An 18728-nucleotide genomic window follows, 5' to 3' on the forward strand; every position below is an offset into this window, starting at 1 on the left:
TTTAAGTGGTGGAACTTGCACTATTGCTGACTGACTAAATACTTTTTTGCCCCACTGTATAAGTGAGGTGATTACCGGTAGAAATAAGAGGCTGCCTTATTCCCGCTCACTGCTTATTACGAGAAAAATAACAAGAAATAGAGTTTATCTATGTGAGATTTATTTCCACTGATGTGAAATACCCCTTTAAATGACACCAGGCATGGCACCCTGTGGGTACTCGTGACCATCACGAGTCTGATGGACCATGGCCAAATACCACAATGCTGCAGACCCACGATAATTACTTACGGAAGCTGCTGCTATCCCTCATTAACTTTTTGACACTTCTTTGAGTCACGTGATGCAGCGTTGTGACCGGGCCGGGGGGCTGTGCGCGCGCAAAGACGGTTGTTTTTCACTCCACAAGTCAAATGGGCGACCCCTGAGCTGCGCAGATCATGCTGAGCGCAACAGGATGGCATAGACTGAAAGCCGTGAGCTGTCACCATCTTCACATTTACGCACATCTGAGCCCAGTAGGGGCTGACGGCCTCGGGTTGGAAACATTCCACAGGCAAAGCAAAATGCAGAGACAGAGCCGTCCAGGGTCAGAAGTGAGGGAATATTTATGGGATTTTTTTTTGTTGTTAAAATTTTGTATATTTCTTTTGCTTATTTTTTTCCTTTATGTTTATTTTTGCAAAAATTTAATTAATACGGCCCAATCAGAAAAAGGAACGTTTGCCTTCATTTATGTAGTGCCGCAAGTTGGTCAAATGATACAAAAACTACATTTTATTCAGTCGCCATGACAGCACAACGAGAGAGGGGATCCGCCCTTCAGGGACAGGAAACCTCAGACATAAAAAGGGCGGCACCTCACTCCCCCGTCAGTTGGTTTCCTGTCCCTGACAGCGGAACCTCTTCAGACAGACCTCAGGAAGAAGGTTGAAGAAAAGAAGAATCCCACTCCTGACAGGCCGATACAGGTAGCGGGGGTCCCCTGCCTCGGTCTGGTCAGGAGGTTGGTAGCACCACACGGCAGGGGGACTGTTGGTGTAGGTGGCAGCAGGAGGAAGCAACCCAAGGGAGGTGGGTTAGCTTCTTAGGTGTCCGCATACCTGGTAAGTAGGCCGTGCACCATGTCTGTGGGGCCTCTAGGGTCTGTCCACCGCTGCCGCTGTGGTCCGCTTTGGCCGGGGAGCGCTGCCGTCCCTGTCGGCGTGTCTGTCCTCAGCGCCGCAGCCGTGACCGGAAGGGGCGTGTCCGGATGACGCGGCGAGCGGCGCGGGGTAGTGACGCGGCCGCGCATGCGCGGTAGCGCTTTCTTCCCTGGCTAATGGCGGCGCCCAGGGACGGAGGGAGGATTATGGCCACAGGGGGTCCGGCGGTCAGCATGGGGGCGCGGCTCACAGTGGACGGAGCCTATCGGTGTAATACCGATTAGCGGCACCTGGAGGAAGCCCTGCTGACCCCCATCCGGGGGTAGTACCTAGGGGGATGTATTTAAGAGCTGCACAGACGCCTCTACTTGTTCCTGTCCTCGTTTCCTACATGGAGTCACCGGAGGGAACTCCGCAGCTGTGCGGTGAACAGCAGCAACCATTGGAGCAGCCACAGACAGGAAAATCTCTGAGAAGCTCCCAGCGGCGTTCTAGTGGCAGTAGTCGCGCTGGTGGAGCTAAAGCTGCTCAGAAATCTACCAAATCCTCAGGCCGCAAAGATTCTCCGGCTAGAGAGGACCCCCCGATTACGGTACCATTCGTTGCAGGGATGGGTAAGTGAGCTACGTGAAAGTACGCTTTTTTGATTGCTGTCCCTCCTTGTATTCCCTCTCTCCTTATCCAGGGGAGAAAAAGTACTTCCAAAACCAAGCATAGGGAGTGTGCCGTATGTACAGAGCCACTTCCAGATGGGCATAAAAAGAAGCTGTGCAGACCCTGTATACAGCGCTTAATCGAGGAGGAGGCCCCTGACCTGACATCTACCCTTAGGGACATGGTTAAACAGGAGGTCAGGGATTCCTTAAAATCCAGTTCTCACAGGACAAGGTCCCTAAAGAGGAAAGAGATCTCATCCCCAGGTTCAGACGTGGAGTCAGAGGGTGTGAGCTCGGATTCTCATCCTTCATCTTCATCTTCAGAGGACGTAGAATCTAGTCGAGCATGCCTGTCACTAGACAGGATTAATCACCTAGTGAAAGCTGTCAACAACACTATGGGGATTGAAGAGACCCAGTCAGAATGCTCCATCCAGGACATTATGTTTAAGGGCATAGACCGTAAGTCCCGAAGGGTTTTTCCTGTAGTGGAAAAGATCAAATCACTGATTACGAGAGAATGGAAGAAACCCGAAAGAAAGGGCTCACTGCCACCAGCATTTAAAAGAAGGTATCCGTTCGAGGAGGAGGCTTCAGCTTCTTGGGACAAGGTCCCGAAGTTAGATGCAGCGGTGGCCAAGGCGTGCAAAAAGTCTTCTCTTCCATTTGAGGATCTAGGTAGCCTAAAGGACCCGCTTGATAGAAAAGCTGATGTCTTCCTTAAAGGGGCTTGGGAGACTTCTGCGGGATCCTTGAGACCGGCAATTGCGGCCACTTGCACGGCTCGGTCCTTGATGGTGTGGCTAGGCCACCTGGAAGACCAACTCAAGGATAAAGTTCCTAGAAGTGAAATCCTATCATCTATGCCCATGATCCAAGACGCTGCAGCCTTCCTTTCAGATGCGTCAGCAGATTCAGTTAGGCTGGCCGCAAGATCCTCAGCCTTGTCCAACGCAGGCCGCAGAGCGCTTTGGATAAAATGCTGGCCAGGTGATTTACAGGCCAGGTCAAAACTATGTGGCATCCCCTGTGAAGGGGTTCATCTGTTTGGTCCGGTACTAGATGAGCTGCTTGAGAAGGCAGGTGATTCTAAGAAGCGGTTCCCTCTATTGAGAAAACCCTTTTATAGGCGTGATTACAGCAGAGGATGGTCTTATCGCCGAAGAGCTGATAGAGAACCAAATAGAGATTCGTCCAGATATTACAGCAGCAGAAGAAGAGGTAGGGGGTACATGTTTAACTCCCCTCGGGACTCTAAGAAAACTCAATGACTGGCGGTCCAGGTGGGCGGTAGGCTTTTGGCCTTCTACCCAGCCTGGCTCAGGATCACCAATAGTCCATGGATACTCAGTATCATTAAAGAGGGATTAAAGTTCCAGTTCCATCAGATCCCTCAGGACAAATTTAAACTAACTCCTATCCGTTCTTCTCCTGCAGAACAGTTGGCATTGGAGTCAGAAGTTCAAGATCTCCAACAAAAGGGAGTTCTTATTAGAGTACCCACGGAAGAGCGAGGTATGGGGTTTTATTCCCCTTTATTCCTGGTTAAGAAGCCAGATGGGTCATATCGTACCATCATCAATCTAAAAAGCTTGAATGAATTCTTGCTGATCCCATCCTTTAAAATGGAATCTGTGAAAACAGCAATAAAGCTTCTTTTTCACAATTGCTTCATGGTGGTCTTAGATCTGAAAGACGCCTATTACCATGTCCCGATACATGTAAATCATCAGCGCTTTCTCAGGGTGGCGGTTTCTCTTGCCGGCACAGTAGAGCACTTTCAATATCGGGCACTCCCCTTTGGTGTTGCGGTCGCACCACGGGTTTTCACCAAGATTATGGTAGAGGTTATGGCACACCTTCATGAGCAAAACATACTAGTAATTCCCTACCTGGATGATTTATTGATTGTTGGGCATTCAGAGTCACACTGTAAAGACCAGTTGGAGAAGGTGATGGCAGCATTACATAACTTAGGATGGATTATCAATCTTAAAAAATCGCGTCTTCAGCCCTTAACATCACAGCAGTTCTTGGGTCTTATTGTAGATTCAAGTCAGCAGGAATGTCGCCTGCCGGACTCAAAGGTTGATAGTATTCATCGTCTAGCCTCAAGAGCAATTAATAATCCCGTTATCTCCTTAAGAAGTGCAATGTCACTTTTGGGTTCCCTTACTTCTTGTTTTCCGGCGGTGCTGTGGGCACAGTTTCACTCCAGGTCTCTACAGTGGGATGTTCTGCATAATTTTCGTCGGCTGGGCGCTAACCTTGATAGAAAATTTTCTCTATCTACGGAGACCACTGATTCACTAATTTGGTGGACGCACATTCCGAATCTGCGTAGAGGGGTACCTTGGACAAATCAAATAACACGAGTAATAACTACTGATGCTAGCCCCACGGGTTGGGGGGCACACTGGGAAGATGATTGCATTCAGGGTCTGTGGTCCCAGTCTGAGCGGGACACGTCTTCCAATCTAAAGGAATTGTTGGCGGTAGAACGCGCCTTGAATGCATTCCTTGTACCTCTGCAGGGTAGACATGTTAGACTACTCTCTGACAACCAGGTGACCGTTGCTTATGTGAACCACCAAGGAGGTACACGGTCTAGGTCATTAATGAACGTTACAAATCGTATTTTTCAGATGGCCGAAAATCACCTACTCTCCCTTACGGCCCTTCATATAAAGGGAAAACTAAACACCATGGCCGATTATTTAAGCCGCAACGAGCTCAAACAAGGGGACTGGTCTCTAAAACCGGCTGTCTTCGATCAGATCATACGTCTATGGGGTTGTCCAGAGATGGATCTGTTTGCCAGTCGAGGAAACAAGAAACTTCATCAATTCTGTTCCCTAGACCCAAGAGACAACCCGTACGCGATCGACGCTCTTCTGATCTCCTGGAACTTCAGTCTCGCCTATGCGTTTCCCCCTCTGAATCTAATTCCTTTAGTGCTGAGGAAGATTCGGGAAGACAAAGCCCGAGTTATATTAATAGCTCCATTCTGGCCCAGAAGGTCTTGGTTCCCGTGGTTAAGAAGCATGTCCATTTCCCAACCATGGATTCTCCCAGAAATTCCAGACCTCCTCTCCCAGGGTCCAGTTTTGCATCCACGAGTAGCCAACTTACATCTGACAGCGTGGAACTTGAGAGGTCACTTCTGAAAAAGAAGGGATTCTCTCAGAACCTTGTAAATACGCTGCTTAAAAGTAGGAAAGCCTCCACGACTAGCATTTATGTTAGGATATGGAGGAAGTTCCTATCAAGCTCAGGAGCACAGATCGATCAGAAACCTGATATTGCTCAGATCCTAGAATTTCTACAGAAGGGCCTAGATTTAGGCTTAGCCACCAGCACCCTTAGAGTTCAGGTTTCGGCTCTAGGGGCACTATATAATTCCAACATAGCTAGTAATCACTGGATAACAAGGTTTTTCAAAGCGGTCACCAGATCCAGGCCGGTTATTAAACAGAGAATAGTTCCATGGGACCTAAATCTTGTGCTCTCGGCTCTAACAAAAGCTCCGTTCGAGCCTATTGACTCTCTCCCAATCAAGATCCTGTCGGTCAAAACAGCCCTCTTAGTTGCCCTCACATCGGCTAGAAGGGTTAGTGATCTACAGGCATTGTCCAGACAACGTCCATATATGCAATTTACGGAAGATAGAGTGGTGATGAGGCCTGACCCTCTTTATCTTCCAAAGGTTGCGTCAAAATTTCATAGATCTCAGGAGGTGGTCCTGCCTTCATTTTGTCCTAATCCCTCTAACGATAAGGAACAGAGATTTCATTGTTTAGACGTACGTAGGTGCCTTCTCAAATACATTTCAGTAACAGACACCTGGAAGAAAGATCACTCCTTATTTTTATCCTACCAGGGAGTTAGGAAGGGGCTTAGAGTATCAAAGAATACGCTAGCCAGATGGATTAGGGAGGCGATATCTCTTGCTTATACCGCAGGTGGCGTGGAAGTTCCAGAAGGAATAAAGGCTCACTCCACTCGTGCGGTAGCCACATCCTGGGCTGAGAGAGCAGAAGTGTCGATTGAAGACATCTGTAAGGCGGCCACATGGTCTTCTCCATCCACCTTTCTTAGACACTATAGGTTAGATCTAGGTGGCTCCTCCGACCTCACGTTTGGGAGAAGGGTGCTGGAGGCTATTATCCCTCCCTAGTCACTTTTCACTTCTCTGAAAGTCTCTCGTTGTGCTGTCATGGCGACTGAATAAATACGTACGCTACTCACCTGGTAGCAGTGTTTTTTCAGGAGCCATGACAGCACCCTTATATTCCCTACCCTCTTTGCTTTATGGGTTCAACACTTCCTTTAGTTAATTCCTAAGTTTATTCACTGGGTGAATTGTACCATATATTAATATTGTTTATGTGCTAATAACCTAGAAGGTCCTTTCATACTCTGTAAACCAACTGACGGGGGAGTGAGGTGCCGCCCTTTTTATGTCTGAGGTTTCCTGTCCCTGAAGGGCGGATCCCCTCTCTCGTTGTGCTGTCATGGCTCCTGAAAAAACACTGCTACCAGGTGAGTAGCGTACGTATTTCAACACCGAAATGGAATTGCGGCTCGAAATTATATCGTTCACCATTTTTGACCAAATTATTAATTAACCTATTTGTGACCATATTACATCAATGTACATGATTTAGGCACAGGGGGACATATGGAACGGCTCAGGAACTAAGGTCGCACCAAATCTGGTAGCTGCTGGCTGTGTTATACAGCTTTCATCTGCCTGTAACAGCCGTGATCGAAGCTAGAACTGATCACGGCTGTTTAAACATTTAGATGTAGCTGTCAGTCGCTGATAACGGCATTTAAATTGGTGGGCAGCAGGGGTGCACTGGAAGCTTTTGGTAACCCCATGATGCCATCGCAGGGTGCTGATGGCTTATTATGTCAGCAAGGAGCCTACTAATAGTTCACTGCCATATTAGTCCTCCTTAGAAACGCAGCTGAAAACTTCATAAAAACACATAATTTATATGGAAATTCCTGTGTTATTACAGTACAGAGAACAAACAATCAATCACAGGCTCCCTAAGTCCTCTAAGAAAACTACAAAATAAAGTAAAAAACAAAGTTTTAAAAATTGAAAAAAAAAGTTTAAATCAGCACCATATTCCCTGTTAAAAAAATAAAGAAACAAAACAATATGCATAATACAATATGTCAATAAGCGTCCAATCTATCAAACTATAAAATTGTTTAAACCGAACATTAAAAGGCAATATATATATATATATATATATATATATATATATATATATATATATATATACATACAGTACAGACCAAAAGTTTGGACCACCTTTTGCTTTGATGACTGCTTTGCACACTCTTGGCATTCTCTTGATGAGCTTCAAGAGGTAGTCACCGGGAATGGTCTTCCAACAATCTTGAAGGAGTTCCCAGAGATGCTTAGCACTTGTTGGCCCTTTTGCCTTCACTCTGCGGTCCAGCTCACCCCAAACCATCTCGATTGGGTTCAGGTCTGGTGACTGTGGAGGCCAGGTCATCTGGCGTAGCACCCCATCACTCTCCTTCTTGGTCAAATAGCACTTACACAGCCTGGAGGTGTTTGGGGTCATTGTCCTGTTGAAAAATAAATGATGGTCCAACTAAACGCAAACCGGATGGAATAGCATGCCGCTGCAAGATGCTGTGGTAGCCATGTTGGTTCAGTATGCCTTCAATTTTGAATAAATCTCCAACAGTGTCACCAGCAAAGCCCCCCCACACCATCACACCTCCTCCTCCATGCTTCACGGTGGGAACCAGGCATGTAGAGTCCATCCGTTCACCTTATCTGCATCGCACAAAGACACGGTGATTGGAACCAAAGATCTCAAATTTGGACTCATCAGACCAAAGCACAGATTTCCACTGGTCTAATGTCCATTCCTTGTTTTCTTTAGCCCAAACAGGTCTCTTCTGCTTGTTGCTTTTACTTAGCAGTGGTTTCCTAGCAGCTATTTTACCATGAAGGCCTGCTGCACAAAGTCTCCTCTTAACAGTAGTTGTCGAGATGTGTCTGCTGCTAGAACTCTGTGTGGCATTGACCTGGTCTCTAATCTGAGCTGCTGTTAACCTGCGATTTCTGAGGCTGGTGACTTGGATAAACTTATCCTCAGAAGCAGAGGTGACTCTTGGTCTTCCTTTCCTGGGGCGGTCCTCATGTGAGCCAGTTTCTTTGTAGCTCTTGATGGTTTTTGCCACTGCACTTGGGAACACTTTCAAAGTTTTCCCAATTTTTCGGACTGACTGACCTTCATTTCTTAAAGTATTGATGGCCACTCGTTTTTCTTTACTTAGCTGCTTTTTTCTTGCCATAATACAAATTCTAACAGTCTATTCAGTAGGACTATCAGCTGTGTATCCACCAGACTTCTGCACAACACAACTGATGGTCCCAACCCCATTTATAAAGCAAGAAATCCCACTTATTAAACCTGACAGGGCACACCTGTGAAGTGAGAACCATTCCCGGTGACTACCTCTTGAAGCTCATCAAGAGAATGCCAAGAGTGTGCAAAGCAGTCATCAAAGCAAAAAGTGGCTACTTTGAAGAACCTAGAATATAAGATATAATTTCAGTTTTTGTTAAGTATATAATTCCACATGTGTTAATTCATAGCTTTGACGCCTTCAGTGTGAATGTACAATTTTCATAGTCATGAAAATACAGAAAAATCTTTAAACGAGAAGGTGTGTCCAAACTTTTGGTCTGTACTGTGTATATATATATATATATATATATATATATATATATATATATATATATATATATATATATATATATATATATATATATATATATATATATATATATATATATATATATATATATATATATATATATATATATACACACCAGAATTGACGTTTTACAATTGTTATTTGCCATTGTACTGTTAGAGACGTGCAGTTAGGGACATGGGGAACAGATGTGGCCTTTATCAACTGATTTTATATTTGCCATTCACCAGACTGTCCTCGGCAGGTCTGGATGGACGCTGGGACGCAGATCTTTTTCTCGTATGCCATTTGTTTGGGATGCCTGACCGCATTGGGAAGCTACAATCAATATCACAACAACTGCTACAGGTAATCTGAAGAATAAAATGTGACTGGTGCCTTAAGTGAGAGGAGTCAGCGATGATAAAATACATATAATATGCGTATATATCTAACAGAAACAAATGAGTAGAAGGCAGTGATAGAATTGACCTCAGTTGTTGCTTCCATGCTGCACCCCTCCAAGGTTAGAGGCAGGAAGTCTCACCAAGCGGTGAAGACAGTAAGACAGCAGAGAGTCTAAACTTAGCCTTCCTTTCTTTAATGGCCAGAGCGATTTATCAATAAATTAGACTGATTTTTTGTTTTGTTTTCTTAAGCATGTGGGGAAAATGAGTATTTGATATACTGAAGATTTTGCAGTTTTCCCACCTACAAAGACTGTAGAGATCTGTACTTTTTATCATAGACACACTTCACCTGTGAGAGACAGAATCTACAAAATAATCCATAAAATCACATTGTATGATTTTTACATAATTAATTTGCATTTTATTGTACGAAATAAGTATTTGATACACTAGAAAAACAGATCTTGATATTTGGTACAGAAACCTTTGTTTGCAATTGCAGAGGTCAGACGTTTCCTGTAGTTCTTGACCAAGTTTGCACATACTGCAGAGGGGATATTGGCCCCCTCCTCCATACAGATCTTCTCCAGTTCTTTCAGGTTTCATGGCTGTCACTGGGCAACATTGGGTTTCAGCTCCCTCTAAAGATTTTCTATTGGGTTCAGGTCTGGAGACTGGCTAGGCCACGTCAGGACCTTGAAATGCTTCTTACGAAGCCACTCCTTAGTTGCTCCGGCTGTGCGTTTCAGGTCATTGTTATGCTAGAAGACCCAGCCACGATCCATCTTCAATGCTCTTACTGAGGGAAGGAGGTTGTTGGCCAAAATCTCACAATACATGACCCCATCCATCCTCCCTTCAATACGGTGCAGTCGTCCTATACCCTTTGCAGAAAAGCACCCCCAAAGTATGACGTTTCCCCACCATGCTTCACGGATGGGATGGTGTTCTTGTGGTTATACTCATCCTTCTTCTTCCTCTAAAGATGGTAAGTGAAGTTGATACCAAAAAGTTCTATTTTGGTCTCATCTGATCACATGACCTTCTCCTGTGCCTCCTCTGGCTTATCCAGATGGTCACTGGTAAACTTCCAACGAGCCTGGACATGTGCTGGTGTGAGCAGGGGGACCTCGTGTGCCCTGCGGGATTTTATTCCATGATGCTGTAGTGTGTTGCTAACGGTTATGTTTCAGCCTGTGGTCCCAGCTCTCTTCAGGTCACTGACCAGGTCCTCCTGTGTAGATCTGGGCTTATTCCTGACCTTTCTCAGAATCATCTTTACGATCTTGGATGGAGCCCCAGACAGAGGAAGATTGACAGTCATCTTGTGTGTCTTCCATCTTCTAATAATTGTGTCATCAGTTTTTGCCATCTCATCAAGCTGCTTGCCTACTACCTGTTGCCCATGCCAGCCTTGTGCCGGTCTACAATTTTTTTTCCCAGTGTCCTCAGACAGCTCTTTGGTCTTGGCCATGGTGGAGATGGTGTAGAGTGATTGTGTGTGTGTGTACAGGTACCTTTTATACAGGTAACGAGGTCAAGCAGGAGCACTTAATCCAGGTAATGAGAGCAGAGTAGGAGGCTTCTTACAGAAAACTAACCGGTCTGTGAGAGCAGAATTCTTGCTGGTTGGTCGGTGATCAAATACTTATTACATGCAATAAAATTCAACTTAATTATGTAAAAATCCTACACTGTGATTTTCTGTATTTTATTTTTAGATTCTGTCTCTCACATGTGAAGTGTACCTACGATAATAATAATTACAGATCTCTCCACTCTTTCTAGGCGTGAAAACGTGGTTAATCGGCAGTGTATCAAATATTGTTTTTTCCTCACTGTATATGTATTTGAGAAAGGTTTTTTAATTTGGTCTTTTTTTTTTAATCAAATTATTTTTATTGAAAACCTCCAAATACAAATGTTCCATCTTACACATAACATAAATCACATGATTCCATAGAATAAAACATAAAGTAACTCCACTTCAATTCCTTTACCCACCCTAAACCCAAATCCCAACATCCCAGAGAGGAGCATTTTCATTTTCAGAGCAGTTCTAGAATAACGGGGTATAAAATGTGTGGAAGTGGGGAGAAGAAGAAAAAAAAAAAGAGGACGAACAATTAAGGGAAAACATTGTAAATATTCAGTCTCTAATTAGAAGACTTGTGGGCAGCCCTGGAGTATCCAACCAAGGATTCTTCATCTTTACAAATTTGTGAATCGAGTTACATTTATGATAGACTTCTCTTTCCAACCAGATAATATTATGTTAAAGTATTTTTTCTTAAAACGAACCCATCACCACGTTTCATCTTTCAGGCCTGATATACGGCATTCTATAATGGTTTGTATCTGCCTCCAACCCGACCTGCAAGACAAGAAAAACACCTTTTATTATATTCTCCTTTGGCGAGAGTCCAGTCCAAGGAGTGTCTCTGGTTTTGGTCCGGCGCCTCCCTTCTTCTTTTGATGCCGTCCTCCTTCTTTTTTCATAAGGTTGACTCTTCCCTACGTCATCCACACATTCTCCCTGGCATCACGCTCCTGTGCAGGCGTACTTCTGAGCCCTGACTAGGGCAGCGCAATGTACTGCAGGGCGCCAGCGCTGGGGCTCTTTGACCTTTCCCGGCGCCTACGCACTTCAGTACTTTGCCCTAGTCAGGGCACAGAAGTACGCCTGCACAGGAGCGCAATGGCGGGGAGACTGTGGAAAGCATCATTATCCTGAAGAAGGACGGCATTGAAAGAAGGGAGGCGCCGGACCAAGATCAGCGACACCCCTCGGACCGGACCGCCCGCAGGTGAGTATAATAAAATGTGTTTTTCTTTTGCTGCAGGCCGGATCAGAGACATACTGTATGTACAGCATTATAGAATGCCGTATATCAGGTCTGAAAGCTGGTGACCGTACCTCATCTTGGTGAAACCTGGTGACAGGTTCCCTTTAACAAACAGTGGATTCTGAGAAGCAAATGATCAGTCAATATTTTCTGTGAATTTTCCCATTCTATTCTACTTGTCACAGACATAAAGTGCCTCCTTTTCCCAAACTTTCTGTTGCACTTTTTGTTTTGGATTTTTTCTTATTGATCTCCCCTATGCGTATTCCCCGGTCATATACTTTCATGACATCCTATATAAATCTTGTAGATAACGACCCATTGTTCAAACGAAAATATTCTAAAGTTCTAGATTTAAGTATAGGGCCAATTAGGATTGAAGCGCCATGTATATTCCCCGGAAACACTCAGTTGTACCTGTATAGGCGAGTGGTCAGAGACCCTCCTTGGCCGAGGCGTCACCGGTTTATTACAGGGTATGAAGCGTGATATTATATATTAATACGATTAGGCTGTCTCAGCGGGAAGCGACATCTTTTCAGTTTCCCCCCTTTGTTACAAGGCGCGGTGCTTAGTAGATCTGACTTATTCTTACATTCCGGCAGAGACTGCGTCGCTTTATGCTTTCTAAATAGCGGCACAAGTTTCGTGGCTGGATTCGCCATTTTTTCCATCTTGGGCTTTATGGCAGAAGAGCAAGGGGTACCAATATCAGAGGTGGCCGAATCTGGTGAGTTAATGAAGATTTATTTTTTTTTCATGTGTGCAATATGTTCCCAGAATGCATTTTATTAGCAAACTTTTGCGTAATATGATCAGCTATTGTCATGGGTAAGACATACAGTGTAGCATATTACATAGCTTTAGTCCCTATGGCCAGAGAGAATGCATGGAGGCAAAGACTTGACCAATATTTTACAAAATACTAATTAAAATATCTTTAAAATTGGGGTCCTTTCTCGGTAAAATTGCAATAAAAAATAGAAATATTGTTTGGAGCACGGGCACATGTTTTTGTCTGTATTGGCATCTAACTTTCTCACTCCCCTACCTGGAGAATTGGCTGATTGTACCGTTTGTTTTTTATCTGACTACTCATATTAAAAATATTGGCACTCAAAGCAAACGAAATACAAACATTTCATGCTTTCAGCAGCTCCTTAGGTGGTGATCTCTATCTTTTTTTTTCCAGGCCCAGGCTTAGCATTCATTGCCTACCCCCGAGCTGTGTCCATGATGCCATTCTCTCCCCTATGGGCTTGTTTCTTCTTTATTATGGTCATTCTTCTGGGTCTGGACAGTCAGGTACCCATTTATAACATCTCAGGTGGCTTAAAAGACCATATCCATCCAAGTTAATAATGCATCTATGAGTTTCCATGGTAACAGACAACAAATCCACCTCCTCCTTGACTCCCATCCACCTCCTACTTTATACTGACATGCATTCAGTAGGGTAGTATGAGTAGAGAAAAAGTGGGAGAGATTATGACTCCAGGTTCTGACTACATATGGTTTGTTGTCTGTTACCATGGAGACACATTAGCTTGCATAGGATGTGTATACACAAAATGTGTGGGTGTTGTTTTTTTAATACAGAAGGAGACATTATATCTATATAAAGAAGCAGTAAAACATACACAGTGACTGCCTTAGATATGGGATCCCCTGACTGTTTTCCTCTTTTTGGCCTGTCTTTTCCTCAGTTTGTATGTGTGGAGAGTCTGGTCACCTCTTTGGTTGACATGTATCCCAGCATCTTTCGTAAGAAGAACTGCCGCGAGCTGCTTATCCTGGTGGTCTGCATCTTCTCCTTCCTTATTGGGCTCGTCATGTTGACAGAGGTATGGAGTGGGGCAGTAAAATGTGAAGATTCCCCATTATTGTTGACGCCCCTACTACCAGGAATGGGGTGTTAAGGACTGGGTTCCCCAACAAACTTTCCATTTAATGTCGGAGATAAGAAGACATGGTGAAAGTTGGTTTCCACGTTTCTTGTCTGAAAGACGGTAAACCATCTATCGAAACGGGTAAAGGTTCAACTTATGTTAGTGTTCCCGTCTTGGTTCACTCTTGAGCGCTGCTTCCGATAGGATTATGGACTGTTTTATATTATTATTTGAAAAGTCCTCACAGTTATTTACTTGTATCCACCCAGGGTGGCATGTACGTATTCCAGCTGTTCGACTATTACGCTGCCAGTGGAATGTGTCTGCTTTTTGTCGCCATCTTTGAGACCCTCTGCATTGGTTGGGTTTATGGTGAGTGGCAATACTTGGAGATAAGCAAAACTGTTCGGAAAACGTACGCCAGTCTCAATTCAGGCATGAACGTTGCACATTCAGAGTCCCGAGCTTTTTCCTTAAAATCGGCAAAAATTGGCCAAAGTTCGGTAAAGACGTCAGCGTATCCGGTTGCAGCACGGGCCACAAAATATCCCGCACATGTGCACACTGATGACACACGGATTACATCCCTGTGTCATCAGTGTGACACATATCAGCGCCTGGGAATCAGATGTACTGTTCGCGCAGTTCCCCGGCGCCGAGTGCTGAAGTGAAGACAGCTCACATCACTGTCCCCTGCTCTCGCTGTGTTCAGGACTAGCAGGGGACAATGTTGAGAGTTCTATTCAACTGTTAACATGGAGAGCAGGCGGCGGCTGATGGGAGTATTCATCAGCTGCCGACTGCACTATAAATAAATAAATTAAAAAAAATGACGTGGGGTTCCCCTGTATTTTTGATAATCATCCAGGCAAAACTGACAGCTGCGGGGTGCAACCCTCAGCTGTCAGCTTTAGCAAGACTGGTTATCAAGAAAAGAGGGGTCCCCACGCCGTGTTTCTTAATTATTTAAATAAATAATTTAAAAACCTGCATGTTCGCCTCCATTTTTGACAACCAGCCAAGCTAAAGATGACAGCTGGGGGTTGGTATTCTAAGGCTGGTAAGGGGCCATGGACATTTCCCTCCCCAGCCTAAAAATAGCAGTTCGCTGCTGCCCAGAAATTATCAGATGTGCCAATTATGACGCTTTGCCTGGCTCTTCCCACTTGCCCTGTGGCGGTGGCAAGTTGGGTTCACATTTATGGAGTTGATGTAGCCTGTGACATCAAACTCAATGATTCTAAATTAAACCATACTCACGTCATCGCCCATTCCACTGAAGCCATCGTCATCTGTAATAAAACAAAAATAAAGAACATCAATATCCCTCACCTGTCCGACGTTCTGTCCCACGACGTAATCCATGTCTGGGGATAAACAGTTCTGAATCTGGATGGTTCCAAGATGCGACCGTGTCCAGGCTGAGAACAACTGAGGAATGAGCTGCAAGCGCAGCATCAGTTACCTAAGGTGACGTCATTGAGGCTGCGATCACATCCGGACCCCAGAACTGCGGTGACCTCAGTGAGATCAGTGCTGCACCATGAGACCTTTTTCTCACTGTGGTAATTATTTCTTTAATAATTAAAAAACAGCATGGGAACCCCTCTATTCTTGATAACTAGCCTTGCTAACGCTGACAGCTGAGGGTTGCAGTCCACAGCTGTCAGTTCTGCCTGGCTGGTTATCAAAAATACAGGGGAACCCCATGTCAATTTTTTTTTAAATTATTTATTTATAGAGCAATTGATGGGTCAATTGATGCCACTTTTCCTGGTGTCTTTCCCTAATTTTAGTTGGTTTGGCAGCTTTTTGGCCAAGTCATGGTGTTCAGGTATGTTTGGCGAACATTGGGACGTTCACTGATCCGAACCAAACAGAACCTTGAAAGGTTCGCTCATACCTAACAATACTTAACCGACATGCTTACATCTTCTACTTTCACTGAACTTAATAAACTCTCGTTTGCATAGGTGCCGATAACTTCTATGACAACGTTGAGCATATGATTGGTTACCGTCCCCTGCCCATCATCAAGTACTGCTGGTTGTTCATTACTCCTGCTGTGTGCCTGGTGAGATGGCGGTATTAATAATTTGTGGAAGGGGTTGAGCTGCTGTAGTATGTCTATCGAATTCTCACCTGATGTCTTCTCTTCTACCAGGCCACATTTATCTTCTCACTGGTAAAATACACTCCTCTCCAGTACAACAAGCGTTATACCTACCCCTGGTGGGGGGACGCTGTGGGTTGGCTGCTAGCGCTTGCGTCTATGATTTGTATCCCACTATGGGTTTGTTATAAAGTGTCGACAATCAAAGGACCGATAGCAGAGGTAAGTCGTGGAGACACAAAATGATCTGTAATTGTTAGTGTGTCTGGTGGTACATACCGGTTAGGCCAAAGTAACATTTTGCTCAGTGGGCATTCTTGGCTATAACATTGCTTCATGTCCATCATCATCATCATCATCATCATCATCATCATGTCCAGGTACAGTCCAGATCATTGGGACAGAATATTAGGACACAGCTCAGCCCTCATTGTTTTGCGAGGGGTGAGCGGTAGTTTTAGATGGTACCATTTTGGCCTGCATAGAACATTAATAAACATTTACGTACCCTTTTTATATACTGCATTCAGAGTGTGGAATTTATAATGTGATATTTTAATCATTTGGACTTGTATACATTTTTTTTTCTTTTATAGATTTTATTTTTATTTTGCCAAGTGAAAAAAAAAACTGGGGTTTCATTTGTTGTTTTTATTTAATTTTTGCTTACATTTTTAAAAACTTTTTTTATGATTATTCTAGTTGCCCCCAGGGATATGAACCTATGATCACCTGGTTATTTGTACAATACACGGTTTACCAGTCTCCTGTTAAGTGTTACATGTGGATTCAGTCTCCAGCTGATTTGTTTTACGTTTTTACATTTCAGAGGTTTCGACAGCTGACCTGCGCAGACCCCGACCTGCCTCAGAAACCTTTACGGGACCATCACATACTACCAACACTTGTAGCTCAACTAGATGAATCACCGTGTTAGGACATAGCTATATGTATGGACATGATTTCTACCCGTTGGCTCTGCACGTGGAGTGAAAGACGGGATCACACGCATATCTGACCATTGTGTATGAAGGAGATTTGCTAATTTGGAGCAGACCGGTGTTGTTCCATTTAGTCCGTTTTTTTGGGGGGGTTTTTTTTACTATGTGACTTATGATGAACCAATAGCAATTCTTTGAGTATAATGTAGTGTAAGATGTGATGGGGCCACCTAAACTAAATTGGTGAGTTGGCCGCATGCTGTGATCTCCACCGAAATAGTATCCGATCCGGCACCTTATGCCCGAACACCTCGGTTCTGGATATTGGGTAACGCTAATTGTACAGACCACCGCTAGTTATTCGCACACCTCTAGTTGAAAGGTCAAATACAGTGGAACCTCAAAGATGGGAACCCCACCCTGATCTAGACCTAATTTTTTTGTGTGATGGATTTTCTATTCTGTCCTTAATAATAAATTCCAACACTTTGAAACGTTCTTATTGTCTAAATGACCAATTTTGACTGCAATTTTCTAGTTTCACGGCACATCATTAATCAGTTTGGTGAACCTTGTCAGAAACAGTGGAAGATGGCATGGGTCTTAGAGCTGCTAAGACAGAAACTTGCTCTATTGAGATCAGTTTTTGCAGATGTATCATGATGATCGTACATTTTTCATCATATTAGAAGTCATCTCTGAGATTCTTGGGTTTTGTCTTGCCCTTCCAAAGGATCAAATGTGAAATGAATTTCCACATTACAGAAAAAGAACAATTCTTAAAAGATGTTAATGACATAAAATACAGTATATAACACTAAAAAGTATCAGATGAAATAAAATAGTTCTGATACCCATGAGGCTTGTGGATCATTTGCAAATTGTGCCAACATGTTTCGCTGAGGGGTCACCAAGGTTGCATCTCCTGTACCTAGAGAGTCACAGTTATATGTCACGGCATATACTCCACTAGGTGTTGCAGGAATATTGGCCGAAGAGGACAAGATTGTGTCTTGTAGTTGCCACACAACAAATGGATATATTGACGGCATGTTGTGCCCGTGCTACCTCACACTAAAGAGTGCTATAGGATTAAGATATTGGTACTGTGGAGGCCAGAAAAGCCACGTATCAAAAGAACCAGGGTGTCACGGGGCTACCGCGACAGAGAGGTTCCAGAGAACCGCAGCGCTCTGGGCCTCGTTCACACACAGGGAATAGAAGCTCTTCACCTGTATTCTGACCTAGCTGCTTTGTGCCAGCAGTACAGGAGTTAACCTTATTACTGAGTTGCTGAGAGCTGGGTCTCTCAGCTGAAGTGGATCTTGTAATCTGATCCTCTATATAGACCAAGTCCTGACTTCAGCTAGTGTCAGTGATCAGTTCTACTGCCTGGCTTGGAGGTTGAAGGAGAGTGGTGTTGGTGTTGGAGGTTTATTTACAGAGATTGGTGTCTGCGGTTTTGGTTGCATGTTTAACCTGTTTTCCTTCCTAGTTTATTCCTTCTCTTCCCTTCTCTGTGTTTCCTCTGTGGTTGTGTGAGCGTTTGGTGAGTTTGAGTCTTTTAGTTACCTTGTCTGTTTACCCTGTTATTTGTTGTATAATTTCACTGGTGCAGTCCACCTCATTTGGGGGGAGAGGGGGCCACTAATGGGGCCTGCACAGGAGACAGGGAGACGCTGGCAGCTCGGGCCTCCTAACCATATGTACCCCCGAGATAAGGGAAAGCCAGGGCCCTATTAAAGTGGTAGGGACAGGTGCAGGTCCCAGTACGCCGTCCTGCCCCTTTAACGCCGCTTACGGCATGACACAGGGTTTGTCAAGAAACCTAACCACCATTTTTTCAGCTCTAGATGCTTGAACTGTTCTTCCCTGAGAGGTGTAACAGAAATCTGGCTTGATCTGTCCAGACAATGTTTTTCCAGTGAGTAAATAAGACATGAGCACTACTGGAAGGGTGCAGAGGTAGGTT

General features: G+C 44.3%; 1 protein-coding gene across 1 annotated transcript in view; it reads left to right on the forward strand.

The window, feature by feature from the left end:
* LOC138675028 (sodium- and chloride-dependent GABA transporter 2-like) overlaps positions 1 to 17254 on the forward strand; it is a 30150-nt gene extending 12896 nt beyond the window's left edge. The window contains exons 8-15 of the mRNA XM_069762965.1: positions 8823 to 8926; positions 12419 to 12543; positions 13006 to 13118; positions 13520 to 13657; positions 13972 to 14074; positions 15676 to 15776; positions 15867 to 16037; positions 16645 to 17254. Coding sequence (XP_069619066.1) covers positions 8823 to 8926; positions 12419 to 12543; positions 13006 to 13118; positions 13520 to 13657; positions 13972 to 14074; positions 15676 to 15776; positions 15867 to 16037; positions 16645 to 16752 — 963 coding nt within the window. The 3' untranslated portion in view covers positions 16753 to 17254. The remainder of the gene's footprint in view (positions 1 to 8822; positions 8927 to 12418; positions 12544 to 13005; positions 13119 to 13519; positions 13658 to 13971; positions 14075 to 15675; positions 15777 to 15866; positions 16038 to 16644) is intronic.
* Positions 17255 to 18728: the final 1474 nt, after the last annotated feature.

This window comes from Ranitomeya imitator, chromosome 4, assembly GCF_032444005.1.
Source record: "Ranitomeya imitator isolate aRanImi1 chromosome 4, aRanImi1.pri, whole genome shotgun sequence".
Taxonomy (NCBI): domain Eukaryota; kingdom Metazoa; phylum Chordata; class Amphibia; order Anura; family Dendrobatidae; genus Ranitomeya; species Ranitomeya imitator.